The 24,454-nt window shown below is 43.6% G+C and overlaps 1 protein-coding gene and 1 long non-coding RNA gene across 4 annotated transcripts; both read left to right on the forward strand.

Annotated features, from left to right (window-relative positions):
• Nucleotides 1–282: 282 nt before the first annotated feature.
• On the forward strand, nucleotides 283–24,454 carry PCBD2 (pterin-4 alpha-carbinolamine dehydratase 2). 3 transcript variants are annotated; one of them, XM_052816525.1, is made up of 5 exons: nucleotides 283–528; nucleotides 3,025–3,156; nucleotides 4,695–4,790; nucleotides 20,893–20,973; nucleotides 22,476–24,454. In XM_052816525.1, exons 1-5 carry the CDS (start codon nucleotides 427–429, stop codon nucleotides 22,569–22,571), a joined length of 507 nt encoding a protein of 168 aa, XP_052672485.1. In that variant the 5' UTR covers nucleotides 283–426; the 3' UTR covers nucleotides 22,572–24,454. The 3 variants fall into 3 exon arrangements, with proteins under 3 accessions (XP_052672485.1, XP_052672483.1, XP_052672484.1); XM_052816524.1 differs by lacking the exon at nucleotides 4,695–4,790 and adding an exon at nucleotides 1,253–1,421 and having other exon boundaries at nucleotides 493–528; XM_052816523.1 differs by lacking the exon at nucleotides 4,695–4,790 and having other exon boundaries at nucleotides 394–528.
• On the forward strand, nucleotides 10,413–17,108 carry LOC128155046 (uncharacterized). The gene is made up of 2 exons (XR_008239509.1): nucleotides 10,413–13,241; nucleotides 14,188–17,108. It is a non-coding gene; the product is annotated as an uncharacterized LOC128155046 (long non-coding RNA).

Below are 24,454 nucleotides of genomic sequence, written 5' to 3' on the forward strand. Positions count from 1 at the left end.
GGATTCTCCCCAGAAACCACCTCCGTACCTCTTAAAAACCCGTGCCCCCTCTCCTCCGAAAAGCGACGATTTCGGTGCCGCCCCACGGAACCCAAAAGGCGCCGTCCTCGCTCCGATTTAAACAGAAGCCACCCACGGTCTGAGGAGCGCCGGGCCCTCCGGCGGAGGCCGGCGTAGCGCAGAAGGCCGTTCAGCTCTCCCCGTCCCCGCCGGGGCCGGGGCCGCTCCCGCCCGCTGCCTCCGCTCCCGCCGACCGCGCTGTGGCGGCGGAGGGGAGAGGAAAGAGGGCGGGCGGCTCCCGCCCGCCATTTCTCCCCGCTGCAGGCTCCCTCCGTTTCCCCTCAGCAGCCGCCGACCCCCGGCTCCTCCCGCTGCCCCGAGAGGCGGAGCCGGGGCCTGGGCCGGGGCCGGGCCCGGCGGGGAGCGATGCCCGGCGGCGGGGCCGGCCTGCGGCTGGCGCTGCTGGGAGCGCGGCGGGCGGCGGGCGCGGCCGGGCGGGGAGACGCCGGCGGGAGACGCGCTGCCATGGTGAGGGGCGCGGCGGGAGCGGACGGCGGCGGGCACCCACGGGGCCGCGCTGCTTCCCTCACCGGGCCGGCCGGCCTGTGGGGACCGGCGGGCGCCGGGCCGGGCCGGGCTGGAGCGGAGGGCTGGGGGGGGACGACAGGCCCCGGCCCCGGGTGCTCGGGGCGCAGCCACCCGTCCCTTCTCCCCCGCTTCCCACAGCCATCACCCCCCCCCAGTCACTGGGTTTTGGTGTTGGGGTTGTTTTTCCACATGAAGCTGATGCCTCGTTGCACCCTCACTCCTCAAGCGTGAAATATTTTGTACTAATTTTTTGGTGTAATCAATGACTCTCTTCCCCCTGAGCTGCTTCCAAACGAACGTTCGCGATTACCTCGGTTAAACCCATCAGGTGCCGTTACCCGGCGTGACGAGTCAATATTTGCCCGTCCATGCCCACGCTGCGTGTTTCTGCCTTCGTGGGGGGGGGGGGGGGTCTGCGCCGTGCCCGTGGCGTGGTGCTGTGGCACGGATGGCATCTCCCACCTCCTCTTTTTTCCTTTTATAAGCAAGTTCCCGCTGCTTTCTGCTACGTTTCCGAATAGAGCTGTGACGTGTTGGAGGGGCTGACTCGGGACGTGGCCTTCCAACCTGTTCCTAAGTAAAATGCTGTGAGCGGTGTGCTCCGGGGCCTGCATCAAACTCGGTCTCCGTATTTCTGTTAAGAACCATATGATCTAATTTCAAGCCACAGCATTGTCTCGTCAACGCCTGCCTGTCCAGGCGAGGCCTCAGGAAGGTAACTGCGACATCCCTAAAACTAACAGAGAACATCTCTGCTGCCAGTAAGAGGAATGGACTTTGTGCTGCCTCCTGGTCGCAGTCCTGGACTTTGCTATCTCAAAAACCCCACCCCTGTGAGTTTTTGTAAAAAAGCCTACTAATTTAATCCCGTGCCGGATAAAATACTACATTTCAAGACAGCCGTTAGCTTTGGCAACTTTTATATGTGCTTGGAAAAAGAAGAATGTAAGAAATTCATGCCTGCAACTTCGGCGATAGCAACAACAAATCTGATGTGTGTATTCTTGCAAGTCCAAAGTTGTATTTGAACCATGAAGAGCCTAAATTAGTTCAGTTTGGGACCTGTAAAACCCATCTCTTGGACTGGATGTATCCTACTGAACACAAGCGGTGGCAGTGATGCTGTTGTTAGATTGATTTATGCAATTTGGGGTTTTTTGTCCCTTATTATTGGTGAAAATGTTGCTCCTGCATCTTAAAGCCTTGCTCGGGTCGCATTAATTGCATTAATTCCTGCTCTGCTCAGGCTCACAGCCCCATCTGGTGGCACTGGGGCTCCAGCCGGTCTCTGTAACAGGGCTGCCAGTGCAGACTGGCAAATCAAAGGCAAAAACCACCCTGAGCTGCTGAGCTGGCGGTGGGTACTCACAGACCTCCCACGCCTTAGTGAAGCTCTGGAGCAAAATTGCTCAGCCCCTTTCTGGAATTCTCACAAAGCTGTGCCAGCTGCTACCATAAAGACTAAAGCCATCTGAATTTTGCTCTACTGGGGAGAAAGGTTCTTCCCATTAAAGCATTGCATTTGTAATAGGTGTTTGAGACCCATCTGTTAAAATATATCGCCGAAGTAATCACTCGTGCTCTTAGTCTCTGCTTTTAGGAAAATTATCAAACGTCTTCCAAACGCCCCATAGAACTTTCCTCCGGGTCTGGCTCTGGCCCGGTGCGTGGTTCAGGCGCTGATTCAGATATTTAAGCAGATAGTGTAATCTGTTATGTCTGTGCTCCCAGTAGCTTCAGAAGGACTCCTTTTGCTTCAAATAAGACATATTTAAACATAGGTGCTTTGCAGAATCTAGTGCTTATACCAGTAACTTGTAACTTCTCATAATTGTGTCTGTATTGTCAATTTTTTTTCTTTTCATTGTTAGTTAAAAAGCTCTTTGTTGCTTGTAGAACTCCCAAGTGTGTGCCATCTTTAAATCCATTCCTGCTTTCTTAGGAACAGCAACATACAGGTTGTGGAGAATACAATTTCCTATTTTGCCTCTGTCTTTTGAAATAGATATTCCCCAGTATCCCTTTTAGCCTTATAATTGTATATTTAGCATATAAAGTAAATAATCCTTTATTTATATGACAGAGTGGGATACTTGAAAATTAGGTCAAGTGTTACAGCATCTGGATAATTCAGATGAAAAGGGATGGGTACAGGTATGCTGATGTCTGTATTCATTCCTGTGAAAGAGCCTCTTGCTTTTCACTAGTGTTTACAAAAGTGTTTAGCTGAACTTAATTGACCAAACAGAAATGGTGTTTCTTGGCTGTTCTAAGTTAAACTGGTCTATGAAATTATGAACAGTAAGAAACTGTACAGTGAATTTTCCACCTCCTTACCTTTCTACAATACATAACCACAATTTTGTCGTGTGGTTTTCTTATTGTTGTACAAAAGAGAACCTCAGCCTCATTCATGTCACTTTTTTTCCTCAATAGTCTTCGCAGTCTCGCTGGTTGACGGCAGAGGAGAGGAACCAAGTTTTACTTGATCTCAAAGCTTCAGGCTGGTCTGAGTTAGGCGAAAGAGATGCCATCTACAAGGAGTTCAATTTCAAAAATTTTAATCAGGTAATTATTGTTATATACCACTTTTAATATAAAGGAAATGTAACTGCTTTAATTTCCATACGGTCCTGATGGGAAAATATTTCTATTCAGAAAGTTGGGAGTATCCTTGTGGGGCCAAACCCTCTTGGGTTTGCCTTGACGGATTGCGCTCTGATTCTGATCTCATTAGGTGGAGTAAATTAATTTTTTTTTGTAGTTGTTAAGTAAATTTGTTCTAATATTACAATTTCTTGATTCTAATATTAGGGTCAAGCTCAGGGTTGGTACTGTGGGATTAGACAAATAAGATTTGATCCTGATTTTTTTGTTTTTTTTCATTACTAGCACTTGTAAATGAATGCTGGAAGTATGTAACCAGTGGACAGTGGGGTTAATTTTTGCCAGGGAAAAACTGAGAAAAATCACAGTGAGCTAGATAAACAACCGTTTGTAACACCGGCTCTTTTTTTGCTGTTTGAGACAGTAGTTGTCATGGTAAGGAAAGCCCAGGCAGTAGAGGGAAGGTGGGCGAGGTAGGCGAAAGCAAGAGAGAAAACAACTGCAGAAAAATCCAGCTCAGGAGCAGGACAGTGCTGGTCCAGGGAGCACGTCCAGAGCCCCGAGTACATTTTTTCCTGGATTGCACTTCAAACCTGAACGTTAATACAGAACAAATAGAACCATATCAGATAATTTAGAGGGCAACGAAGGAGGGAAGCCCATGAGAGGGGGCTCACATAAAACCTTGCTGAGATGTGCAGGCAGCTCAGAGCTGGAGCAACCAGGAGAGACCAGCACATTTGACACCGATGGGGTAGAAGTAACCCTTGGAAGAGTTGAGATTTTCAGCCTTTGTGCTTTGAATATTCATGAAACGCCATCTCTGCCGGGGCATGGTCAAAGTCTTTGTTGGTTCAGCACAACTAGAAATGACTTTTTTTTCCCCCAAAGTTAATTTAAAAGTGGTTTTGCACACTGTAAATAAATAAGTCAATTTGATCAGATTGACTTAGGCAGTGTGCCAACAGACAGGGTAAGAGACAAATCAGTGTGCTGCATCAGCAGATACCTAGAAAATCGATTGCTTTGGCAAAAATTTACAAAGTTTTGGGTTTTTTGACTGTGTAGATTTATCTTACAACATAGGTAGATATCCATATGTCGTCTTAATTTGGAGATTGATGAAGTACATACCAGTATAGGAAGTTGAGTATATTTAAATATGCTCATTAGTAAACGATGAAGTATACATTTATACTTCTAGTACATGTCATCTTAGAAAGGGTACTCAAAAAAAATTGCCACTTGATTGTTTGGGAAATATCGGTACAGTCTCTTTCATTCTTGGTTGCCCTTCATGGATGTCGGATAAGGCAGAAACAAGAGCAGAGGCTGGGAATTGGCTTCAAAACTCAACTTTCTGCACCCAGCCAGGAGAACAAGCTGGGCAGGTGGGTCCTCTGTGCAGCTCTGGTTGGATCAAGGTTATATGCGAATATCTGAAGGCAGAATTTCACCTGCTGATTTGTAGGAAGCAGCTGCAGTGTCCCCATTTGCAGTTGTGGAGAGCAGAAGCTGTTTCTGTTATCGTAGTCCAGGAAAGGGCTCAACGTGCAGATCCCGAGGGCTTGTTCAGAGCTGGTATTACAGAGCAAGTATTTCCCTTTTGATAAGTTGAAGCTGAAAGTAAGTTAAAATTATGCATGTATCCTTATTGATGCTTATGTTTATAATAACTGTAAGTAAATATTGTGTGTATTACGACCTAGGGAACAAATGACAAAAGCGGAGCTTTATACCTGCATTGTACTTTGCGAGAATTTAGTCCTGCAGTGAAAAAAAATGAACTTGTAGGTACAACTTCTTTCATTTCACGTAATAAACATTCTGTTTACGTTATTTAAAGTGCAAGTATTTAGTAAAAGTCAAAGGACTGAGAAGTATCATTTCCTCAGTGATCTTCCTGGTGCCCTTTTACAGATGGTGTAAAATCAGGTGTGTTTAAAAAAAAACCAAAAGAGTAGTTGAGCTGACATGAAAGGTATTTCAGATTTATGTTTTGCAGATGATATTGGTATGATTAATGTATTCATTGCTTTTTTTATTGCTTCTCACAGATAATGTTCATGATGCATGGAAAATTCTGTGGCTTTAAAATCTATGCCAGGTTTACAAAGTCTCTGTATGTCAACAGATGTTAAAAATATAAACACAACTTTTATAGTAAAGTCGTGCAAATGTGTAGACATGAGCTTGGTTTATGTATATTATTTTCAGCATGAGAATGAAATGAAACTTCTGTGAAACAAGAGTTATTTAGATTCCTGAAGCTTTCAGGCCGAGATTAGCTCGGTTAAAAGTGATCAGCAATGGACTGCCTTTGTAAGGCTGACAAGCTAATGACACTTCTGGCTTATGGAATTAGTTTGTAACCCAGAACTTGAAAGTGCTGGTACTGTTTGTTAGTCTGAAAATACATTTTCATGCAAATGGGCTTTGGAGGTACAATTCTCTGAAACAAGCTGGCAGCCTGGGGTCCCGGCTGGAAGCCCTTTGTTAGTTATGCTGCTGTGGGTGCCCACCATGGACCAGTCCTGGTGGACTGGACTGGGCGGCGTTGGTGCTGGATGGTGGGTGGTTGCTGCTCTGTGTTCCCGTTGCCTTTAGTGTGAGATAGGCTCTTGGTGGCTGGGTGTTCTGAGTCTTGCATAAAATATAAAATACACCGATGGTGGAGGAAAAAATGCAAGCGCAACTCAACCGCAAAGGAGAGCGCCTTGTCTAGAAGAGCTGTGCTGATCGCTCCGATGCATCCATTCCTCCTTATGCCTTGCAACTGCCGCATGTTATCAGTGCTGTTGAACAGCAGGTAGGCAGTGATGAGTTAAAATCGGAGTCTTTTACCTCCAGGACCCTCACTTGGGTGCGCTCGCTCAGCAGCCCCCTGGTTGAGTCGCTTTTCCCGAGGAGCGGAAACCTCTGGCTGTGAACAAGGTCTTGGAGAGCGGCTGGGCTCGGACCACTCCATGGCAAGTCTCAAGCCCTGCCACGCGTCTGGGTGCTGGTGACCCTCCGTAAACCTCACAGCCACATCGGGGAGCTTATTCGGGGCCTCTTTCCCTGTCTGCAGGGAAGAGAAAATCAACTAGTGAGGCTTTCGGGCCACTGTGTAGTATCAAGAAGGCACACTGTTATCTGTTCGTGTCTTGGGGCTACTGAAACAAAATGTTTCTCTTCTAGCTGTGGAGTAAGCCCTCTGCTTCCAGTCTGCCCCAGCAAAATTCAGAATTGGGATAGAAAGTTAATTTATGCCTCCAGACCGTGCTGGTAACTTCTCCCAATTATCGTTCTGCAAACTTAGAAAAGAAGCTGCAGAAACGTTGGGACTAATGCTAAAAGTTGGTCATCGAGGGAGGGAAGGGTTGCTGAGGACCTCGATGTCCTGGCCTGTATCTCAGGAATTTCCTGGGATTTTCTTGGCACTTCAGGTCAGTACACCTCGGGGGGGGGTGATCCTGCAAAGGGGACAGACCTGGCATAAAATCTGAATTTCCCCCAGATTCATCTCGAGCCCAGTCCCAGGCTGGGCAGGCGGCTGCGAACGGCTCTGGGTGCGGGGTGCTGAGCGCTCTGCTTGGGTCCCTTACCCAGCTGCTCATTTCCACCAAATTTGCAAGAACATCTTAACTCTGAGACTTCCATGTCTGTTGTCAAAGTTGGTTGGATTTGACCAGAGGGTTTAAGGGGCAACTGCCTGTGTGATTGCATTTCCTTAGGTAATCACGCAAAGGCAGAGAATGCAGTTAGGAAATTACAAAGGTGGGCGTGTTTGCTGATGGTCAGGTTCAGCATTTACAGCTGCTTTCTTTTATAGGGTAAGTTTTTAATTAAGGTTGTTTTTTAAAAAAAAATGTCATCTAGGAAGTCTCCATAAGACCTCTAATGTCATTTTATAAAATGACAGGAAATCAAATGCTCTAAGAGTTTTAAAAGCTATTTTAAATACATTTTGTGTTTTGGGGCTACAGGACACAGGTGAAAGATGAGCCTGAGTGGAGGGGACAGTAAGGAAACGCTTTGGAGGACGATGTGTAGCGAGAGTAGAACCACATGGGTTTCGTTGCAGTTGGGGAGTCTTGGTTTTTGAGAACTTATTTAAAGATGTGCAAAAACTCTAGAACTATTAAATAAATTATTATTCTCACTTTGCATTTCTTTTCCAAATTTGCTAGCTCTCTTGCTTGAAATCCAGGGGAAAAAAAAAAATCAGACCGTGTTACAGAAGATGCCTTTTTTTTCCCCTCATTGAAATACTAATTCTTTTCCTTTAGCTGCAGGGAGACATGCTCAGATGTGCTCCTTTAAATTGATCATCCTTGTTGTAATATAACAATTACACATCCAAACAAATTTGGTAGGATACACAATGAATAATCTTCATTTGTTTTGATGGTGGCACTTGGTGCCAATACCTGTAATGTAATCTGTGTCGATACTTCCTTTTTCTGGTCCCAGCACGTTGCTGTGTCTTCTGCGTTGATCAAAGATTGGAAAATTTGTTTTTATATATGTAGGCAGTGTATTTCATTGCCGCTTTATGTGCTTAATCTTTTGCCTGTTTGGCTGAAATACGTCCACGCCTTTTACGTATTGAAAACATAATATCCTTTAACCTACAATCTGCAGAGTTAAAATGAATTTTACGTTAAATATTCGATTGCGGACCACATCTCCAGCTTTTTATATGCCACAGCGGTCTTGTGTTTTTTTTCTTCTCCATTGTCTGATAGTGAGGTCATTTTCAGTCCTCTGAGAAATTTTATTCCCAGCCAGATGCGGGCCATATATTAAAAGTAGCACCTGTGGCTAATATCACAGCAGCTTACCATAAATTTACATGGTAACTAGGATTATATCTGTCAAGACTGTTAAAAAATGTCTAGATTTAATTTGATTTCCAGTATTGAAGGAGCTCTCCAACATTTTGCTTCATAACTATATTTTAAAAGTTAAAATCACTCCATTGTTAAGTTTTATAGCACTCCCAGTGCCCATTAAGTTGATTTGTTAAATGGGGGTCAGAATAAAGCAAGTTGGCTACAGGAGGATCGGAAACCAACCCATTTGTGACAAATTTAGTCCTTGCGTGTGAATCTTCTCAGAGCCCGGGGACTGATTGGATTCAGGTGCAGCTTATGTCAGTTGTGTTTAACCTCAAAGCCTGAGCAGCCTCAGCCTCTGACTGTCAATTGTGCTAATCAAAAGACGAACCTGTTTTCATTCGTTTGGGGGGGAATTGCTATTTTCAATGTAGGATTGGTCTGCTCGCTCCCTCTGCTAGAGTTTTGCACTAGATTGCCTGTTGCATGAAAATAATTTTTTTTTTATCCGCCTAGGTAGGTGCTGGTTTTCATATAGTCTTTCCGAAACTGCTTCGTTTTCCATTATCCTTTGAGTCCTCTCCCATATGCTATGATTTGTGCACCTGCAAAGTTATGAAAGTATTTCTTTTGGTAGTTATGTTGTTCACTAACTTCCCTGCATTTATGAATACAATAACCGATTTACAATAAATCAGAATTATTTATGAGTGGATTTACAGAGTTGAGAAAATCTTTGTATCTCAAAATAATGAATTTCTGGAATATCTGCCTGTTGACATTTTCCTTTATTAGAAACTGATAGTGAAGTTTTCAGGACTGGCAGAGGTTAACCTGCAGGCTGAAACGGAGCGAATGAACTGGCTCAAGTGTCTCAGAGCAGGGCACAGTAAAAATATATGATTCCTGGATGGTCACACCTTCCCTGAGTTTATTTTTGTGATTGACCAAGTAAATAACACTCTCATCTGGAGTCAGTGGGTTGGGGGGGTCAAGGCGCAGCTGTGGGACGTGGACATGGTCCACCTGCCTGCACCGCTGCCTGGCCCTGCCCGTGGAAGGCAGGGAGCTCCAGGTCTGGGTGAAATGAAAGAAGTTCTGGGGAGATGGTTCATTTGAAAGCTTACGAGTCTCCTTCCCTGGCCTTGGAGGAGGAGATGACACTGGTGCCCTGGTCAGCGTGTCCTGTGTCCAGTGATGCTTCCAGTTAACTGGCAGCCAGCGCTGGGGAATTCTGCAAAGCTAGGATGTCCGTAGTGGTGGAAATATGTAATTGGGTTGCATCTCGGCAGAAATTAAGTCCTCGGTGCTGGGAGTTGGGAAATAAAGGATTTATTTTCGTCTCATGGCCGTCATGGCTGGCAGGGTACAAAACCATATGTAAAGTCAGCCTGTGGTCCAGAATATTTTCAGACGAGTGTTTTGCACTTGGCAACATTTTTCTGTTTTAAATAGAGTTGCCTTAGTGCATCAGCAGCCTCTTACGGCTTTTAAAGCCCTTCACAATTAGCCTTTCCTTGTATGTGTGGGAACAGTCATTTTGTCCTTCGGTCCCTTCATTAAAACTTCATGGTTGTAACGCACATGAGAAATTCACGCCTGATAAAAGTCAGGCAGGTGATGAGCAGGGATTGCTCCTCTTCGTACTGCGGGGTATCTCGTCTCCTCTTTGGCCAGGGTCTGTGTGTACAGATCCCATTGCCCTCGCGTCCCATCTGCTTGTGGCAAGTCACAGTACCCCTGTCACTGTTATAACATCATCGTGGCCGTACCACCAGTATCAGGCTGCCAGGATTATTTAAAATGTCACGACATGAATCATATTTAAATAAAATTAATCCTGTTTAAGTTGAAGACTCAGAGTGGGCGTGTGTCCTTCATCTCCTCCATCGTGCAAGATGTTCCATCCCAGGTGTTGTAGAAGTTGCATCAGTTTAATTTGTCTTGTGACTTAACTGTAATTAGGGATGCTCATTTTCTTGATGAGCTAAGTCATATTTCTCCCTAGAATAAACCATTATTTTATTCTTTATAATTATTGGGGGAGGTGGCATTTCTAATTGATGAGTTTTCGCCACCGAGTAGACCTGTTGTATCTCCATTTAAGCAGGCCACTGCTTAAATCTGCCCGGCTGACCTTTGGGCTGCTCTCCAGTTGGCTCTAATACAAATGCTTTCCTTAAAAGATGGATTTATTATCACTCAAGTAAAAATTATTACAGCATTTGCCTTATGCTTGTTTCATGCATTGATCTGAAAGTGCAAAAGAAATTATTTGTCAAAATGCCTTTTGGATTTCACAAGCTGTCTTGTAGATTTGGAGTAGAAGAAATGTTTCTCCTTTTTTTCAGCTGCACAAATTGATTGTTCACTCTGTTTGAATTAAACAGAACAAACATTATATCAGCCATGCGGGCAGGGCTGCCGTACATTTGTACCGAAAGAGAGCAAATGTGAGCAGGCCAGCTTGATTTTAACTACAATTTGGGCTTTTTCCTTGTTAGAACACCCCTGGAAAATGAATGGAAAATTCAATGGTTTTGAATTCAGTTGGACACCTTCATTTGGGAAAATGCAAGTAAGACTGATGCTGCCTTTTCTGAAGAAGATGGTCACTCATAATAATTTTTTTACCTTTTCAGTTAAGGAAACCTGGTGTCTTGCAACTCTCTATGCATTAAAACTTATTTTTATTGGGGTGCTGGAAAGATGCTGATTAAATGCAAAGAACACATCTTTCTGTCTTCATTGTTTAACCTTTTGCATCCCCTTGCTTTTGGAATAATGCCCAACTGCATTTTCAAACCATAAATTGCCTTTTACACCAGCAGCTCTCACTTTCTCATACTCCCATGAAGGAGAGACGCTTTGGGATATTATTCTCTGCAGTTGCAATTAAAAGTGGACTCTGGCTGGCAGAATAAACTAAAATAAAACTACAACGCCCCTATTTAAAAATTAACCATTACTCACCAAAAGCACATCAAACCCACTTAGCGGACATCCGTTAATCCCGCGGTGAGCTGTTTCAGGCTTTAATGCACACTGTTTTACACGTTAAGGGTTTTGAAGTCGCGGGCCAGCGCTGACCTTTCGCATCTGCTCCTCTCGCAGTAGGAATCTCCGCTCGCCGCTCCCCGTCAGGGCGGATTAACGTGACAAAGTGCAGCGCTTCTGCTGGCTGCAATTTTGGGTTTTGATCAGAATTATTTCTTTCACAAACAATCACGTTTGGCTAAAACGTTACATCTGCTCTGAAAAGCCACTGGCAGGGCCGCAGTTTATCAGGGTGAGGGGAGTATAATTTTTTTTATTCCTCTTTTATAAAGCTGAAAGCCCACTTCACGTAGGTTTTTGGGGGGAGAGCTTCCCTTCTTCCTCCTCCCCTTGCCCTTTTCTTCCTTTAATTTTGTTGGGCTGAGATGAAAAGTTGCTTTGGACAAACATAAAGCTGGCTGTGATGTCTTGGAGGGGTTTGGTGGGGAATGCGCTGATGAGTGGGGAGCCCCATGCTGAGTCAGCACCACACCTTTGGGTTTATTTATTGCTAAGGGTGCTTTGTAGGAAAGTATTTTTTATTCCTAGGATCAGAGGGGAAAGTCCTGATTTCATGATCTAGTGTGATTTTTCTCATGCTGTCATGAGAATAACGGTAGGCAGTTAAATACATGTCTATGTATGACCAAGGTGTCCCTGGTTGGGAGAATCTTTATTCCATGATACGGTGGGTGGGTGCTTGTACCAAGCAAAAATACAAAAAACCCATGGAACCTCTCAAAATATTGCACATTGGATGTACTCTGCCACTTCCAGGCATGTGCTTGGAGCACACGGAGGGGTCTGAAGACAGTTGAAAATGTTAAGTGTAGGTTGTCTATCTAAATTGTTGACAGTTAAGTGAGCCTCATTCTTAATAATGTAACTTAATGTAGCTGCCTTTATCCATTTCTCCGTGACCTGCTCCAGCCATTCTTCCAAATACCAGAGGCTGGAGGTGAAGCACAGGTCTGGGTGACCTACAGATCACGTAGGGAGCAGTGGGCATGGCAAACCAGGCAAGGTACCCATCTGCTTGGAGGTTGAAGGATGCCCTGAAGAGAAACATGTTGTCTGGGAAGATGCTTGCTCTCTCCTACTCTTTTTTTTTCTAAGGATCTGTCACTTCTAGACTTGAAGTGTCTGTCTCTGCAAAATAATATTTGAATTTTATAGTGCAGTATGAATTGGAAGCCTGCCAGTGCTGGCCTGGCTAAGTCTCCTGCTGAGTTCACTGCCCCCATGTATCATCTACTCTCTTCCACTATAAGAGGCATCCAAACATGAAGACCCATTCAGCAGCTCAGTTGAGTGAAATGATTGCCTGGCTGGATCTGCAGTAGATGTTCCTTAGTTTGCTTTATTTCACAGCTTTAGGTCTTTTTAGATTCTGGCTTGTCCAAGAGGGTGATTGGAAGACCTCTCCAAATTCCTTGCACCTCCATCGTGATTTCTCTGTCACATGTTTGAATTGTTGACCTTGTCTTTAAAAAAACCAAACCAAAACAAAAAAGCTGACAGTGTAGTGGGTAGGAGGATAGTGGAAGATTAAATGGTCATGAGACCAGCCACTTCTTCTCTTAATCCATCATAAAGCAATGCCTTTCTTATCACTCTTTGATGTTTTCTTAGGATCATAAATGGCAGAGATTTAGAGGATTATCAGAGGCAGGATAGGATTGCCTGTGGATACTCAGCAGAGAAGATCTTGGATATTAAGCTGGTAGTATGTGTAATCTTGACCAAAAGACCAAGGAGAATTTTGTCTGAGCGCTCCCAATGTTATCAACAGCTTGTACGGCACATGAACTTCATTTTCATGTCTACAGAGTGAAATCATTCCTTCGCATACGAGTAAAAAGAAACACTGGGGAGAATTCTAGCATTTTGTTCTGCTATAGCCAGATCTGTTCCATCCAAAACATGGTGCGATGGGATAATGAACATCTGTGTTCTTCTACACCATACCTGAGCTCTAGAAAAGTCAGAGGATTTGAGCACCTTTTTTGAAGTGGAGCATTCACTGAAATTAATTCTTATTTGGTCTGTTTTACAATAGCTTCACGGCGTGGGCTGGCACCGTGCGATCGAGGACAGTTCATTGCCCGAGCGGCAGCATCCTCGTGCAGCACGAAGCGCGTCGGTGAGCAGAGTGCCTTAGCAGAGGGTTCAGGTGCCTGGGTTCAAAAGGTTGGAACTGGGGACTAACTGCGCCTTGTTACTAGTTTATTTTTATAGTGGTTTGTGTGATGGCTTTATTACAGTACAGCCAGGGGTTTGATTTGCTGGGCCAAACATTTACTTTAACAAGTAAAATTATCATTGTTCCTTCAGTTGCGCAGCCAAGAGAGTTTATTATTTTAAGTGACTGATTGCTTTAGCAGGTGCTCAGTTAATGGGGGCTTCGCTGTATTATTTAATGTTTTTAGGTAGGGTGCAAAAAGCTCATTTTAAAAAGTCATGTTTCTTGAAATAGCTATTTTATTTGGTGCAAACCTCCTAAGTGCAACCTTTATGTTCCATTTTTGTGCTTTTCCACAAAGCACACAAAAATGGCTTGGGAGGTGGAGAGCCACATTTAGCTGACTACATGGCTGGAGGATTTCTTCCATGTTCCAGTTCAGTCCTGAAACCTGGGATTATTTTCCTTCTTTTTCTCAAAAATCTAATTTAGAGATCTACATTTTTAAATAATAAAATAATATTTATGACTCTGTGTGCTAAGAAACTGGAACTGGGAAAAAAAAAGAAAAAAAACCCCACATTTATTTTGAATATTTCTATATGAAGTGATATATCACAAATACCATGCGACCTTGTTCCAGTTTGGTTGGGATTTAGGATGTCTGCTTATTTTGCAGTAGTCTTTATGGGCAACTACAATTATTTTTATCTACCTATAAGCAAATGAATGTATTTTGTAATATGGTTGTATTGACCCAGTGGAGTCTAGGCTTAAAACTTTTATCACTCCCGGAAAGAAGTTTTTATGCTGCCTTAAGATATCTCCATGTTCTCTCACTTCTACTGCATCAAGTCTATAAATCTTTTTGGTGGAATAGGTGATTAATTTTGGTGTGAAGTCTGTTCATTGAATCACCAAGAATATTATCTGCTTTCTGTTCATGAAATCCAGGTGCAATCACTTACTGTAATAAAAATGAGAATAGGAAAAACGATCCTCAGCACCGAGGCTGCTGGAAAAGTCAAGATGTGGTAAGGAAGAAGGTAATAGATGTAACATTTTGTATCATATTATCACCAATAAGAGAAAAACAGGTCTAAATTCAGCAGTTATGAAAATCCTGATATAAACAGTCTTAGAAAAGATGAAGTTGAGGTTTGTTGTGCAGATTGCACGCGAGGGTATTTCCACACTTAGCAAGCACGAGGGAAAGAGGAAAGCAAAGCAAGGAGAAGGCTTTAAGAGCAGGTCAGCGGTCTCTACCTTCCTCTTAGTCCCTTTTCTTGCATTGATCGTGTCCCTTGGCCTTAGCAGAAAATTTGTATTTATTTTTTGGACCAGTTGAATCTCAGATGGGGCAAATTACGCTTGCACCTGCTTTCTGACAAAGTGATGTCATAGCTTAGGTCACTGCTGAGCTTGGAAGATGAAGCTTTTGACTCAGACCTCTTTTGGAGAGCTGCATCTCGAGCATCATCAGGACCGTGTCGCGTCTAGTGCTGCACCTGGTCTAGATTGTGCTGAGCGAGCGTAAACTTCCCTCCGCCGCAAGCAGCCTGGGCTTTTCCTGGGACAGCATTCCTGAAATTGCCTTCTGTCATCTCCTGCGGCTCTTGACATTGTACCGGTACCTGTGTGAGAAACGTCCCCGCTGAGGAAAGGCCATGCCTCCGAGCTCCGCTTCTCTTTGCTTCCATTTATTCTTCATGTTCTTCAAATGGGTAAATCATATGACAATAAACAGAAATACCCTCAATGAAGAGAGAAGGGGAAACTGTTGTTTATCTGGTCAGGTGGTTTAGATTAGCAGTGATGCTGGTCTGTATTATGTTACTTTAAATCATAGTGTCCCAACAGGACATAAATTATGAAGATTGTTACAGTATGTTTCATCCAATGTAAGATCAACAAATTGGAATAATTTTTTTAATAGGAAAATCAGTGCTTTGGCAGGGTTATTGTTGAAGAATTTAATTTAACTTGAGCTTTGCTTGCATTATTTCTTAATATATAAAAACTATTTGCATAATGTATGAAGTATAAACATTTTTAGAATCAAAGGCAAGAATGCCTTTTCCAAGATTACAGAGTGGCAGACTACTTAGAATAGATCAGTGTTTGTGCTTTTGCTGTCAAAAATGTTTGATATAGAGCTGGCGAGCTAGTTTCTTCACCGACATAATTGTAAACAAGTGTTGGGAGACAGAAACAGCGTGCTTTGTAGAACGTGGTGTAAAGGTTTTCACATACGCCGCTGCAGATCTAACATGGAGTGCAGTGTTTACAGCTACAACATGAATATAAATAGGTAACTTTTTTTAGAGCACAAAGCAGCATTTCACTTTTGTATAAATGATGTGTGCAGATAAGTATGGGGGATGCGAGCAGTCGGCTCTGGATTTTGAAAGAATATTGTAAATGCAGAAAAGCATACACAAATAAGTTGGAAATTGTAGTTGTGGGTTTTTTTACAGTTTCACATTTTGTTACGAAGACAGAAGTGGCACCTCAGTACATGCCAGTATGTCTGTAGTATTCTTCTTCCATCCTTTCCCTTTATTAGTGTCCTTCAGAGTTAGGAGTACTGTTTTCCCCAATCCCAAGCGATGCTTGGGGAATGGGAAAGTTGGCTGCATTCACAATACTTTGCTGCTCAAGCTATTAAAGAGGAGGAAAACAAATCTCTAGCAGTGGTTTGCAAGGTGTTATTCACCTTCAGACCCTGCTGGCTGCCCATGCCTGGATGGGGTGGGATGGAGGGAGTAGGGAAACACCGGCACATCCGTGACTTGCACTCTCACCGGAGGGATGGGGATGCAAATAACCTGAGTTTAGCTCTTTTTTGGGGCATGATTTAGTTGCATTCTTAAGGACTGTCCTGCTGTTCTTGGAATGATATTAAAAAGGGGGAAGAGCGATGGGAAGGTGTTCCCCTGATTTATGTCGTGGATGAATCCAGACAAAGCCAAAAAAAAAGAAGAAAAGAGGAAAATATCTTAATGCCACGTGGATCCAGTGTCCCTGGGGATGGTTCAGGCAGGCTGATGATGCCAGCAGGGAAGAATCCCAAAATGGGCACGTGGTTTTGAGAGTGAATACGTGTCCTCTTGTGCTGCCATTTCCTTCCTAAATGCTAGCTGGATTCCTCCTTTTTTGTGTTTTAACCATGTTGTCACTTTCAGATGAAGAGTGTGGCCTTGTGAGATGATTTTTGCGTATTTGTAAGGTAAAAGTCTTTCTTAATGGAGTAAATAGAATTAAAATAAAACAAACGCTGCATTTTTCTTGAGAGCACAACAGAAAATGTCATGAGATTAAGTTAAACCCTTGTGACTAGCTAAACATAACTTACAAGAGCTCGACATTAAAGAGCTTTTTCCATTTATCTGCTGGCCTGTAGCTCGCTGTTAGGTAGTAACGTCAGCTGGATATGTGAAAGCTCCCGCAGTTTGGAAGTGAACCTTAATGATTGGAGATTATTGTTGTTGTAAGTGTCAAACTGCAAAGGAGAACACGTGCTGTATACTGGGTATTTTCACTTGGGTGAATGGAAAGCAAATGTGTGAGGCTTAGTCATCTCTTGCCTTGTATGACAATGTCACTATAACTTGTTTTATTTATTCATTTCCCACTGATAAATGATACAGATGCAGCCCGGGTGGGTGGGGAAGACAGGTAGCCCTCGCACTGCAGAAGGTCAAGGTTAATGCTACCTCCAGCATTATAATGACAGATGGGAGGCAGAAACCTTAATGTACTTGTGATTAGCATATGGTTTCCTTGGCTGAGTGTCCGGAGGATTTAAGAAGCCCGGGTACGCTCTTCATAGTGTACGCATTTTAAAACAAACAAATAAAAAGTGTGTATGGTTATATTGTTGAGCCTTTCAGCTGCTTTTCTTGAATATCTCCACTTTTGAGTCAAGTACTGTCAGCTGCTTTGTTCTGGAGATGCACTGGGGTAATCCATCACTGGGGACTCGCGGGTGGGTGATGTATTAGCACGACATATCGACCTGTGTTCCTTTGATGTATAACTCATCAAGATAATGTTGGCAAGCATTGTACAAAAGCAGCATGTTTAAAAAGTATTAAGATGAATTGATTCCTTGCTTAAGAAGTGTGAAAGGAAGAATAATAGCAGATTAGCTCCGGGATCCTGTGGTTCTCCCGGAGCCGTGCAGCGTTGTGTGGTGCAGAGGGGCGGATGGAATTTCATCTTTCCTCCCACTTCTGACAGCAAAGTGTCTGGCCCTGGTTTTCCCATTCTCAGGCAACAAAAGTCGCATTAAGTCTTATTTCGTGATAGCATATGTTGTCACTTTCAAAAGCAATTTGGCCCGTCCCAAAACATTATGTGATAGCTGAATTTTTTAAACTTTTGTGGTTTGTTTTTTTTAACTTTATTAGGTTAACTTGTTCTTCTAAGAGTAGCCCTGATTTTTATCTCATGGAGACGTACTATGGCTGTTAGTATTTAAAAAACGTTTTAGAAGTGATGTTACAACTGAAACACCATGAGTTTTTAGTTCCTTCTTTCGTGATCTTAAAAGACAGGGAGGGAAGAGACGTACTGGCACACCCAAGGCATCTCCTTGTCTCTGCAGGATTGCTTCACTCATTACTTCTTCTATTGCTCTTCGTCGTTTGTTACAGGGACTCTGCAGTCCGCCATCACTTGGGTGACACGACGTACTTATTTGAGTAACCTGTATGTCTGGATGTTATTTTAGCCCAAATGTCCTAAAAGGATTAGGTTGAGAATGTCTGCATAATATGCCATTACTGACATATCAGAATACTTTATAATATTTAATACATCAAAGCCTCTTTTAATAATTCTTTATGGCTTCTAGAAAACACACAATCCTTTCTTTCTCCTCTCTTTTTATTTTTGAAGGAAAAAATCTGAAAAAGTTCTCATTAGTGGCCAAGGGGCTGCAGATCTCTGTTATTAATATAGTGGAAGTCAAGACTGTGTTGGGTCTTAACGTCGTGAGTAAAGTACATGTCCCACTTTCATCAAGAAATGTGTGATGGTCTGATAAACTCTGCTCACCAATGCAGTCTTGACAATGATCTTGCACTGCAGACTGCATAATAATTTTCATTATTTTTAATTAAAGTTGAAGAAGTGCAGACTCCTGCTCAAATTAAGGTTGGTTGTGTTGCCGGAATGTGGTAATTACTTTAATTGATCACAAGATAGTTTCCTTGATCACCAATTAGACCAAATTACCGATCAAGTTTCAAGACGTGAAGAAATGTCCAAACTGATTTTATGTAATAGTGTTTTCATATCTAATCAAACCTAAATATCTTTTCCTTCCAGAGCCAATTGTATTTTCCCAAAGAAAGGTTACGGCTCTACAAATATAAAGGTGATTCATAAACAATAGCGTTCCAATTCATTTAATTAGCAAAGGAAGTATTTAGGATCTTAATGGAGATTGCATTGGTGAAATTGCTCGGTAGAACCGTAGCTCATTTTCTTAGTGGGAGATGCTTTTTGTGTATAACTAAAATAAAATAAAGTGCAAGAAGTAAGTTGCTTTGGATAACGTGCAGTGAGGGAGAACGTCTCTGAGCGGAGCAGGGCGTGCACGACGGCGGGCATGCCTCGTGGGTGTGCGTGCTTCGTCCTGCGCTGTAACACCCGATTGCCCCCTGTCCTGGGGAGGGTCCTCTGCGCCAGAATTAATTCCTTTTCATGACTCGGACAGCCCCAAGTTGAGGTCTCTTCGGGAAGGTGAACAGCTCTAAGACCAATGTCCATTTTATCCAGCTGGAGACTTCTTACTGTCTGCAGGGGAAGAGGCAGTGCGTTGGCGTGGTGGTTGACTGATGGGGACAATTTGGTGGTCCAGTGATCGGAGAGGATTTGTTGTCACAAACATGAAGGAAGGTCTGCAGAGCAGATTAATGTAGCAGACTCATTTGCTTGTGTAGTTTGCTCTGTCTGCCCTCCGTTGAAGCGATGATTATTGTCACACAATCAATGAATTGTGTTTGCGTAGTGTAACCTGTGTATATACATAGGTAGGTGAGTTCCTGGGATGGACAGACAGACACTGGTAGACCATACGTGAACCTGGTAGGGCTTTTCATAAATTTAATCTATTTTTTTCCCTTGGTGTTTGTTTGTGCAAAGGCAATCTAGTTGGAGATGCATTGCCGTTTTAAACTTTTGGGGACATTTCTGTGTACAGATTGCTGTGTTGGAAATAGCATTCCTATTAAGCCCATGGACACTTTAAAAAGATTTAAATCAAATATCATTCAGCACTATTAATGCAGAAGTTTTCCAAATCATTGCTAACATCTGATGCACAACTTGCAGCTTTCTGCTTCGAAGCGTGCTGCTGAAACATTTGCAAATTTTTAAAAGTAATTGTTCACTCAAAGTAAAACTAAACCAAGCGAGACCTTCAAGGGAAGTTAGATTTTCCCAAATTTTGGAATGCTCTTGGGTCAAAGAAAAAAGCTTTTTAATTGCTGACAGTTTGGTGATTTCCAAATGACAAACCTCATTGGAATGATTTTCTCTGATTATAACGTTTGCATTCATTTGACTGGCAAAGCAACTAACAAAGTCATACTTCATCCAGGCACCAATTCTTATTTTACCTAAAGGTTTTTGTAATTTGTGAGAGGAAAAAAGACTTGAAACTATTATCAACCATTATATGTTATTCATTGACCACATGTTTGTTTGAAATGGCCGTCGCTTGGTGGAATGCGGGCTATGTACATTCTCTTCCATAAATTAGCACTAAAAACTACCTAAATCAGGTAGGGTTTTGTTGAGCTTGTTGTATTATAATACGAACCAGACTATAACGTGGATGTTACTTTAGCTTTGCATGTTGTTAATTCAGGTCCTGGACCCCGATGGATGGAGCCCGGTATGAACAAAGCCCGCTGACTTAGAGGCGTCCTGCTCACGCACTGAGGCCCTTCGGGCCCTGCTGCGTAATTGCATTCTTGATTTACATGGACATTCTAATTTTCTTTATAATGCAGTGATTTGCTCCTAAGTATTTTGGCAAGGGCCTGCTATTATTTTCTTCTTGAGCCTGTGATAAAACCTGCATCCTGGGGGAGCGTGCCGTGCAGAATATAGGGGCAGAGGATTGGGAAACCTATTTTAACTCATTTTAGGGGAAAATATTTTCTCATAAAGCAGAGGGACAAACCCACCTGCCGCCTTTCTCCCCCCAGTAAAATAAATAGCAAAACAGTTACATGAAAGGATGTGTTTCTGGAAGCGGTATCAGTAATACTGTGGCATGATGCTTAATTAGAAATGGCACATTTCTAAGATGCACTAAGGGATGAGGGGTTTGGGATGGATGTTTAAAATCACTGTTGGGTGCCAAAGGTAAAATCATTGCTCTCACGCAATGGCTTTGAATCCTGGTGTAAGTAGCATTGAGCAGAGTGATTTACTGGGGTCTGACGGGGATGATTTCAGCAGCCTCAGGAAATGCGTCGGTGGCATGAGAAGGTGAAACACTCCTTCAACACACACAAACCCGAGGTGCAGCAGTCCGGAGCATCTCTAGGAGTTCTTGAGATTTTGGAGTGAATCTTGCAGATCCGCTGCCAGTGCTGGTAGGTGGAGGACTGTTTTCCTCTTTCCTCTTTCTCTCCTTAGGCTTTCGGATTTATGACACGTGTTGCTCTACAAGCAGAGAAGATGAATCACCACCCGGAATGGTTTAATGTCTACAGCAAGGTAACGTGTTCATCAGCCCTAGTTACAGTCATGGCACATTAAGGAGACCCAACCACTGGCCCATTCTCTCTGCCTTTTTTTTGTAGCTTATATACAAGGAGGAGGCAGGGGAATGGAAAGAGGTTGTGTCTTCATAATGAGATTTGAGATTCTGAGGACATATTGAGATATTTGTAGTGGTGACATGGCCCCAGGAATCAAGCTCTTTGCAATTATTTGCTGCCAGCTGCATGGTTTGGACCTGTCACTTCACCTCTCTGCCTGACATCTAAAAATAAAATAGAAGCCTTTAAACTCCTGTTTGGCCGACCTGAATAAATGACTGTTTTGAAACTACTGAACACTCACCAACTTTCATTCTTTTCTGTGCAACAAGTTGGGAGCCCAGCGGTGTAGGGTAGCAGACCGCCAATGCATAGGTACCTAAATGGGAGCCTGGCAGTCTCAATTTAAGTCTGATTTTTTAAAAATTGTAGGCTCCTATGTCTCGACATAGCAGCTTATAAAATTTGTTTATAATATTACCTAACTGATGGTGGTCTCGTATTTACAAGGGTCACAACCCTTGAATGAAAGGTTCTGTGTGAAGGGGGAAATTATTGCTCTCCCTTTATTTTTATTTTCTAATGCTTCTCATTGCATTGTATCGAGTTTTGTTTTAGCATTTGGTGAATATATGGCAATCCTGCTAAAAATATACTAAAAGGAGATGTGGACAAGCAGCCCGCAGCTGGGAACCACCACCCCCAGAGCAGGACATCCCCACCTCTCCCCCCGAACAGAGGCATCCCAGCACAGGCTCCTCCTCATCAGCGCTTTAGGTCACCCTGTTTAAGGGGACATTAAATGATCACCAGACAAAGTCCTGATCACCTACTCTACATGATTTTCTTGGCTTTCTAGAGTATTCTGAATTTATCCTTTTTTCCTCTTCTCTCTTCCCAAAATCTCAGTCAAAGGCGAGACAAAGTAACGCCCAACTTGTCATCTGGCTTAGTCTAAACAAACCCGTGCAGGCAGCGGCGTCATAGCAAAATGCACCAGTCCGTTTGTTTTTCTTTTTGAAATTAATCTGCAACAAGCTTAACAATTTTTTCACCTTCGGGGTGCTGTTTTTTAACAAAACGCGTGAGCCCCTGACTCGGCTGTTGGCAGCTTGGTCACTGGCTCAGGTTCTTCATGAAACCGATCCATGGAATTTAAATGTAAAGAATGAGTTATTTAATCAGACACCTCTTCTTGGACGAAACCCAAGAATGCAAAACCTGTTTTATTCTGCGAAGGGGCTCACTCTGGTTAGACCTCAGGCTCTGTTAAGCCTCCTCACCCACAACGTCTTCTGCTTCACATGGGCAGTGAGCGTCCAGCTCGCTGCTTGCCAGGAGCATCGTGTAAAACCAGTTCACTGCAAGGGCACGCAGTGTTCCTGACGAATTGCTGCTCAGCCTACATGGCAGAGATCAAAATGGCTTTGTAACCCCCTTTCTTTTCCTTCTTGACAGGTTCAGATAACTCTGATTTCCCACGACTGTGGTGGACTGACTAAGAGAGATGTGAAGCTGGCTCAGTTTATTGACAAAGCTGCTGCCTCAGTGTAACCAATATGTAAAACGCTTTAATACAGTGTCTACTAATATTTTGTCTTTTAATGTTATCCCTCATTCCTTGTAACCCTGATTTCACAAAACCCCTGAGACAAGATATAGCGTAAAAAGAGTGACTTAGCTTTGTTGGCCTTTAAGACCTTAGTCTTGAGACCCCTCTGGATGCCTGTGCTTGTCCTTTGCCATCGCTGTCTCTGCGTGAGGATGTAGCAGATAAACCAGCAACAAATAAGTTTTGAACAATGCTCTTCTAGAAACTAAAACAAGCTGGAATGAAAGCTGGAGCCCACCCGCACGTGTCGGTGTTCCCCAAGCCCACGGGAGCTGAGGCTGGTGGCAGCTGCCATGGGAGCCTGCCCCGTGCTGGGCCGCTTCCCTCCTATAGATTTGTACATCTGTACACCTCTGCACTTCAAACAGCGTTAAGAACAGCCAGGCTGGGTCGGTCCCCTCTGGCTTGGTGCCTGCATCTCGGCCAGTGACCAGTGGCAAGTGCAAGAAATGCTGGTGGGAGCAGTGCAAGCTGCTGCTGATGTTTCCTTGGGAGTTGCAGCTCAATTAGCAGTTACAGCTTTGCATTTCAGTGATTATTCTGTGCTTGTCCAGTGGCTCGTTGAACCCATCTGCCCTTTTGGCACCCACAACCTAGCAGCTCTAGCCAGCAAAAGTGTTGCTGCGTGCTTGAGAACGGTTCCCCGTCTGAGATGCAGGACTGGATCCTGCAGTTGCTGAAAACTTCAGCTCTGGTCCAGCAAATACAAAAAAAAACCCCAGTGAGCTCCCAGCACTCACATCTTTAAACAAAGCATGTGCTTAAGTGCTTGGCTGGGCTGGGTCAGTGCTCAGCACCTTGCAGGATTGAGCCATTATTTGTGTTGTAACGCTCCCGTACCTGCTGGATGGGGGGGGTAGCTTGGCCGGGCGCCCAAAGCACCGGCCAGAGCTGCCGGCGGTGAAGGAAGCGGCATTAGCAGGATTCTTGCTAAGCTGGGCTCGGCTGAAGCTATGCTCACCTTTTTTTTTTCTGTAGCTACAATTACTCATTGCGAACATTGTTCCAAGAGCTGCAGATCCCACTGACGAGGTTTGAAATAATTTCTTCCGTGGTTTCAAAGTCTTTGTTTTTATCCTGTGATCCTCACCGAGACAGATTTCCACTGCCGGCAGGGAGATTTCAGCCTGCTTAAGGCTTGCAGGAGGGCCTCTCGCTCTGCAGTCCCGCTGCCGAGTGTCCCCAGCGTGCACCGTCATGCCCTGCAAGCAGCTCTGGGTGCGGAGATTGACACCTCCGAAATGCCTGAGTGCATTGCTCGAATGACACCGGCGGCATAGCTACCAGCTACCGAGAAGTGAGATACATACTGAGCGCCAAAATCCATCTCGGATGTATATGTGAGGTGTGTGGTCTCTCAGATATTTGGGATGCAAAATGCCACTAGCTGCCATGCAAGTATTCACGTCGATAAAATAAGAAAGGTATTTTTTGTTAATCCTTAGCAAGTGCACTGTCATGTGCTAATTGGTCGCAGGAAACAAGATAAGGTGTTGGGGTTTATTGTCGGTAACTGTACTTGGAGTATCAAGTTAATATGTAAAAAGACCCAAATTCAGACTATGTGCTCAAATGTTCTTTGCTTACAAGTGCCTTTCCCCAGCGAAGCGGCGGATTTCCCTGATACGGTTTGAAAATGGTCACTGTTGTGAGGAATGAATAAAACTAAAACAACCAACCAGGCTGTGATGTCTCCTGTTACTGGTGGGGAAATGAAATGAGCTTCACCCAAAGTTTTGACAATGTCCCTAATGGACTGTGAAAGCACTGTTGTTAGAAATTGATACATCATGCATGCACTTTGAATAAAACCAATAAAATCAAA

This window comes from Harpia harpyja, chromosome 20 (assembly GCF_026419915.1).
Source record: "Harpia harpyja isolate bHarHar1 chromosome 20, bHarHar1 primary haplotype, whole genome shotgun sequence".
Lineage (NCBI taxonomy): Eukaryota > Metazoa > Chordata > Aves > Accipitriformes > Accipitridae > Harpia > Harpia harpyja.